General features: G+C 44.9%; 1 protein-coding gene across 1 annotated transcript; it reads left to right on the top strand.

Moving 5' to 3' along the window:
- The first annotated feature begins 275 nt into the window (after positions 1-275).
- LOC127056811 (uncharacterized) lies at positions 276-2,462 on the top strand. The gene is made up of 2 exons (XM_050965112.1): positions 276-811; positions 1,862-2,462. The coding sequence occupies exons 1-2, from the start codon at positions 631-633 to the stop codon at positions 2,374-2,376; spliced, it is 696 nt and encodes a 231-aa protein (XP_050821069.1). The 5' UTR covers positions 276-630; the 3' UTR covers positions 2,377-2,462.
- The last annotated feature ends 4,845 nt before the right edge of the window (positions 2,463-7,307 follow it).

Raw genomic sequence — 7,307 nt, 5'->3', positions numbered from 1 at the left:
CTCTGTAGCGAGAGGAGTAACGCTAAAATCGATACTATATCGGATTAGGGTTAATGTGGCCGCTAATCGAAGTTATTGGCCTCCGTGCGGTATCCCACAGTGCACCAGTGGCCGCTCTGGACAGGTAAATGAACTCTAATGCACTGGCCAGGTATACAGTAAAAGCCCCGCGAACTTTTGAATTGCATTTCCTGTTTGGCCAGCGTGGAGCGCTCATCAGCACAGGTGACCATGCACAGCTCATCAGCACAGGTAACAATGCAGTCTCCTGAGAATAGAAAAAGAGCACCCGCATGGACCGCATGAGAGGTACTGGATCTTATTGCTATATGGGGAGAGGATTCAGTGCTATCAGAACTGCGTTCCAAAAGACGAAATGAAAAAAACTTTTGAAAAAATTTCCAACACCATGAAGGAGAGAGGCCACACCAAGGACTCAGTGCAGTGCAGAGTGAAAGTCAAGGAGCTCAGACAAGCCTACCAGAAAACCAAAGCAGCAAACGGCAGATCCGGATCAGGGCCAAAAACATGCCGCTTCTACGCTGAGCTGCATACAATTTTAGGGGGCTGTGCCACCAGTACCCCCCCCCCTTGTCCGTGGATTCCGAGGTGGGGGTTATAATCTCAACCATGGATGAGGATTCAGCGGAGGGGGAAGATGATGAGGAGGAAAAGGAGGAAGAGCTTGCAGAGACCACACAGCACTCCATTCTCCTCAACAGTCAGGAGCTTTTTGTGACCCAGACGGATTTACCGTCCCTGCCCTCCCAAGCCACTAGCCCAGACAGTGAAGCCATGGAAGGGACCTCTGGTGAGTGTACCTTTGTAAATATAAAACATAGTTTAAAAGCAAGAATTTTTTAATGATTAATTTGCCATGAGGACTTGGCATGCATTAGCAGGCATTAAAGTTACTGGAACAGTTTGTTAACATGTCTGGGGATGGAGCGGAAATCCTCCAGGGACATCTCCATGAAGCGCTCCTGGAGATACTCCAAAAGCCTTTGCAGAAGGTTTCTGGGCAAGGCAGCCTTGTTCCGTCCACCATGGTAGGACACTTTACCACGCCATGCGTGTAGCAAGTAATCTGGTATCATTGCATGACAAAGCCTAGCTGCGTAAGGTCCCAGTGATTGCAGGCATTCAAGAAACATCCTTTCTTTATCTCGTTCCATTATCCTCAGCAGAGTGATATCATTCATGGTAACCTGGTTTAAATTAATGTATTTTATTAAGGGGACAGAGCTGGCCATTCCTACTGGGCTGCTTGCCTGTTGCTTAAAAGAAATCCTTCCTTGCAGGTAGCCAAGCGGGGGGAGGGGGCTTAATGGCGATTCCTACTGGGCTGCTTGCCTGTTGCTTAAAAGAAATCCTTCCTTGCAGGTAGCCAAGCAGGGAGAGGGGAGGGGGCTTAATGGCGCTGAGCTTTTTAGCATTTGGCCAGCAGGAATCTTCCCAGCTACCAGCCACGCGGTGGGGGGGGGAGGAGAAAAGGGGGGGTGATTAGCAGTGATCTGCCATTATACCAGCCATGCGGTGTGGGGAGGGGTAAAGCAATTCCCTTAGGGGTAGGGTATGGCGTCTGCTGCTCCTTGTAAAAGCAGCAGCATAGGGAGAAGCTGTATGCCTTACCATGACCGCATGCAAGCTGAATTGTGATACCCGGACCTGCGTCTGTGTTGATCTGTTACACCACAGCCGCAGGCACTAAATACTAAAAGAATCCAAATGTGACCTTGTAGTGAAATCACATGTGCTATGTAAGGTGAATAGTGTAGTTCACTGTGAAAGAGTATAACCATTGTTCTGTGAAATGTATCTTTTATAATCCTTCGATCACTATTTTCCCCCACTCGTGCAGCTGCAAATTTTTCAAGCCTCCCTACTCCATCCCGAAGGCTAGCTCAGATAAGGCAGAGGAAGAAGAGGACACGAGATGAAATGTTCACAGAAATCATGGCAGTAACCCGCAATGAAAGAGCTCATCTGGGGGAGTGGAAGGACGTGGTAGCAAAGTACAGGAAAGATGCCAGTGAACGTGAGGACAGGAGGGACCAACGTGAGGATAGGAGAGATGCTCGAGATGAGATGTGGCAGCAGGAAGATCAGAGGTGTAGGCAGGAAGATCAGCGGTGGTGGGATGCAACGCTGGAGCTGCTGCGTGATCAAACTGACATCCTCCGACGTCTGGTGGATCTTCAGGAAGAGCAGTGGGGTCACAAACTGCTGCTCCAGCCCATGTTTAACCACCCTCAGTACTCACCATGTTCCATATCTTCCACACCCAGACGTGTAAGAACGCGTGGGGGAAGGCTTTCTGCACCCGCCCACTCCACCCCCGTGGACAGTCCAACCAAAAGGCTGTCATTACATTGAAATGTCCTGAATGGCCTTTTTCTTCCCTCCTATCCTCCTCCCAAACCACTCCTGGGATACCTTGTTATTTCTCTTACTCTTTTTATAATTACATGCTTTTTAAATGAAGTGGGAGGGTTGGTTGCTTGCAAGGAATGACTTTTAATAAAGAATACAAGCTTTTTAAACGATAGTAATTTTATTTCCATAAGCAAGCTGTAATGGAAGGGGGAGGGTGGGTTGCTTGCAGGAAGAGTCAATAAAGGGGGGAGGTTCATGAAGGGGAAACAAACACAGCAGTCACACCGTACTCTGGCCCATGATGAAACTTGTTTTCAAGGCTTCTCTGATGCGCACCGCTTCCTGGTGTGCTCTTCTAATCGCCCTGGTGTCTGGCTGCGCGTAATCAGTGGCCAGGTGATTTGCCTCAGCCTCCCACACTGCCATAAAGGTCTCCCCCTTACTTTCCCAGAGATTGTGGAGCACACAGCAAGCAGCAATAACAAAGGGGACATTGGTTTGGCTGAGGTCTGAGCGAGTGAGTAACGTTCTCCAGGGAGCCTTTAAACGGCCAAATGCACATTCTACCACCATTCTGCACTTGCTCAGCCTGTAGCTGAACAACTCCTGACCACTGTCCAGGCTGCCTGTTTATGGCTTCATGAGCCATGGCATCAAGGGGTAGGCTGGGTCCCCCAGGATAACGACAGGCATTTCAACATCCCCAACTGTTATTTTCTGGTCTGGGAAGTAATTCCCTTGCTGCAGCTGTTTAAACAGAGCAGTGCTTCTGAAGACGCAAGCGTCATGAACCCTTCCTGGCCATCCCACGTGGATGTTGGTGAAACGTCCCTTGTGATCCACCAGTGCTTGCAGCACCTTGCGGTTTATGTACTGGGTGCCCTGGTGCTCCGGTGCCAAGATAGGGATATGAGTTCCATCTATTGCCCCACCACAGTTAGGGAATCCCATCGCAGCGAAGCCATCCACTATGACCTGCACGTTTCCCAGAGTCACAACCTTTCGTAGCAGCAGCTTAATGATTGCTTTGGCTACTTGCAACACAGCAGCCCCCACGGTAGATTTTCCCACTCCAAATTGATTCCCGACTGACCGGTAGCTGTCTGGCGTTGCAAGCTTCCAGAGGGCTATTGCCACTCGCTTCTCCACTGTGAGGGCTGCTCTCCTCCTGGTATTATGGCGTTTCAGGGCAGGGGAAAGCAAGTCACAAAGTTCAAAGAAAGTGCTCTTACGCATGCGAAAGTTCCGCAGCCACTGCGAATCATCCCACACCTGCAAAACTATGCGGTCCCATCAGTCTGTGCTTGTTTCCCGGGCCCAAAATCGGCGATCAATGGGTAGAACCTCCTCCATTACCATCAGGAGCTCCAAAGCGCGGGGGCCCATGGTTAGGGAGAAATCAGTGTCCAGGTCCTCATCACTCTCGTCGCTGCGCTGCCGTAGCTGCCTCCTCCTCTCCTGCGTTTGCAGTTCATGGTTCACCATAGACAGCACGAGAATGCGTGAGGTGTTTACAACGTCCACGATCGCGCTACTGAGCTGAGCAGGGTCCATGCTTGCTGTGCTATGGCGTTTGCTCAGTTCACCCAGTAAAAAAGGCGCGAAATGGCTGTCTGCTGCTTTCAGGAAGGGAGGGGTGAGGCTGTACCCAGAACCACCCGCGACAATGATTTTTGCCCCATCAGGCACTGGGGTAGTAACCCAGAATTCCGAGGGTCAGGGAAGACTGCGGGAACTATGGGATAGCTACCCACAATGCAACGCTCCGGAAATCGATGGTAGCCTAGGACCGTGGACGCACACCGCCGAATTAATGTGCCCTAGTGTGGACGCATAAAATCGACTTTATAATATCGGTATTATAAAACCGGTTTTAGTTAATTCGAAATTATGCTGTAGTGTAGACGTACCCAGAGGGGGAAATGGAGACACAGGAGGAGAGAGGAGCTGAATGAGGGCAATTCTATGGCCTCTTTCCCAACCCCTGCACACTAGCCAGCACATAAAGGTGAATATGCTGCACTCTGAGTGGTGTACACTGTCCGACAGCTGCCAGGAGGAATTCTTGTTGAGTCAGCTAGAATTTCTCATGGGCACTCCAGCTGCAGAGTACACTCGCCACTATGTGTAATGGTGTCTAGGGCACAATCTACCTCAAGTTACTAGTGTAATGAGAAACATTGGCTGTCGTATTCCTGTGCATATGGGAAGTGGAATTAATCTGTCAGTTTAAAACATGTACACTCCTTAACATTTGGTTTCATGTCATAAGCCAAATGGTACTAACAGTTTTGAAGCAAAACTCCCTGTTGGTTTCAATAGGGAGTACTGCTTCATAGGCAATAGCACAATATGCCCGTTACCCTTTTTAAATGCTCCATTGGCCTTCTTAAATGCAGCTTTGGTTGAAAGCTACATCTGAAGGAGATGAGACCCAATCCTATTCCCATTGAAATTATTAAGAATTTACCATCTCATTCTCCTGCTGGTTTTCAGTTTAAAAAACTAAAAAAGAAATTAGGCACCCTTAATGCCATGGACTACCTCTGTTAACTTTTTAGCTATCTTTATTCAGAAAGGCACTTTAAGCTCATTCTTTAATCTAAAGCTACATGGTGATCCCTTGCACTAGTGAAGGTTTGTTTGTGTGAGTTACTGCCCACCAGCATGTGTAAGGGTTTCACAGTTGCACTGTTAAATTCTTTAAGATAGGTTAAGCAGTTTAAGTGGCTTATTACTAGAAGCTTTAAAAGCTAAGCTATTTAAAATCTTACCGCTGCCATGAAACAACCTATAAACTACAAGAGGCTTAAGTGTTTAAGCCTTTAACTTTTTAGGACAACTCAGTGATGACCTTAATAAATGTAAAAGCTAAGGGTGATCATTCCTTTAAGCTGCCATTATGACATTTTAAGAATTTGTGTCAGTTTAGGCTATTTTAATGCTTTAAATCAAATTAGAAGTGACTTCAGGTCCTGAGCTGCTTTAAACTATTAGCATGATCAAGACTACCCAGCACTTAAGTCTGACACTAGCCCACTTCTTTAAAGATCAAGGCTGAAATTTTCAAAGGAGCTTTAGTGAATAAAGCATTCAAAGCCCTTTGGAATCCCAAGGGAGTTGGACACCTTTGAAAATTCTAGTCCAAGATCTTAATAAGGTAAGAGTACCTCAAAGCTAAAACAAAGTCTGCATGCAACCCATGTTCAAAACAATTGCACCTCAGATATCCTCAGAGAGATTTCTTGTACAGTTGCTGTATAATTAGATAACTTTCATTAATAATTTTGGGCCCCTGTTCTTCAAAGCATGTGCTTACCTTTAAGCATATAACTAATCCCTTTCCTATCCAGCAAAACACTTGAGCACGTGCTTAAATCCCATGAACACCAATGGAAATTAAGTGAGTGCTTACATGTTTCCTGAATAGGGGCGAGATTACTTATATGCCTAAAATTAAAGTGCTGAAATGTTTTGCTGAATCAGGCCCTTAGAGAATTACAGGTGAGTATTTCCTGGTTAAGGATTCTGAAAGCGGTACATTAACATCAGGTATTGAGATAGTCACTCACATCTTGTACTGCCTAGAAGGTGCAGAAATGAATTAGAAAAATTTGGTTTTTACTTTCATTTTCAAACACAGGAAAAAGGAATCTCCTCTTTTCCCTCAGGTACGTAGATGGAAGGACTGTTCTTAAAACCACTGCACATAAATTTCAATCCCTCTCTGTATTCTGGGCACTCAGGCCAAAAATAAGCAGATCTGGCAAGCAGATGTGCTTTGAGGTATTTTCTGTGCTCCTTCACACAGAAAAGGTTTAAAAATAAATGAGTAATAGAATGCACAATACTTCATAGATCATAATGAAACAAAGTTGTGGATAGTATAATAATGGCTAATAAATTCCACCTTAATAACAGATACATTTTTGTTGTGCAATCAGGATTATTTATTAATACAAGTAAATACCAATACATAAAATATGAAAAACGTATTGCCTTTGTCTAATAATCCTTTCATTTAGAGAGAATGCCACTACTGCTACAGTATTGGTTATGTTTAATGCAACAAGGAAATGACTCCTTTAAAAAACACCCCTTCAGTGGTGCTCTGTGCATTTTTATTTTAGAATATTAAGTTCCAGTTTTTATAGTCTTAGCTCAATCTGTGGCTTCATAAAACATCATAAATTAGATCTAAGCTTCAGTAGCATGTGAGATGATTTGATCAGCATGGGATTGCCCCTACCTCATAAAACCATGTCTCCTGTGTCACCATCCAATAATACTGAGTTATGACATGGGTGCAGTAGCCAACCAAGAAATATAAGCAATTCCATGAAATTAACTTTGCTTCTTGATTTTTCAAGGGAGAAAAAGTTCTTTTATCCAGGTATCCCCTTTCCAGTCTTACCATTCTAGCAGAGTCAGCTAAGTGCAACCTCTTATCTGCACACTCATTACCTGTAATTTACATGCAAGAAGCAACTGAAACTTTTAGGATGTAATGAATGTAAAATCAGAAACCTTGTCTGTGCCATCATCTAGCCCTGCAAGTACAGTAGCTATGTCAGCGACTGTATTAAGGGCTATTAAAATGGCTTTGATGTATTGCTGTTTTTGGTGTGATTTTCTAAGTTTTATTATTCCTCTGACTATCATTTACTATTTTAAAATGGGATATACTATTATGGAATATGACTATTCCGTCCTTCACAGGAGACATCATACCACATCCCTTCTGCTCATAGTCAGTGGCTGTACAGGTGAAAGTATTGTATCCCATGGTATTTTAGTGTCCTAGCCAATATTTAGATATTATTTATTATCAAAGAAGGTTCTAATATTCAAGGTTGTGTGTGTGAGGCAGAGCTGCATACATAATGTCTGCACAGTGATAGCACTGCTAGATTTAACTTGGTGAAGAGTGT

Source organism: Gopherus flavomarginatus, chromosome 8 (assembly GCF_025201925.1).
Source record: "Gopherus flavomarginatus isolate rGopFla2 chromosome 8, rGopFla2.mat.asm, whole genome shotgun sequence".
Classification (NCBI taxonomy): Eukaryota; Metazoa; Chordata; order Testudines; family Testudinidae; genus Gopherus; species Gopherus flavomarginatus.
The sequence above is the reverse complement of the archived record's forward strand: the minus strand, read 5'-3'. Positions and strand labels throughout refer to the sequence as shown.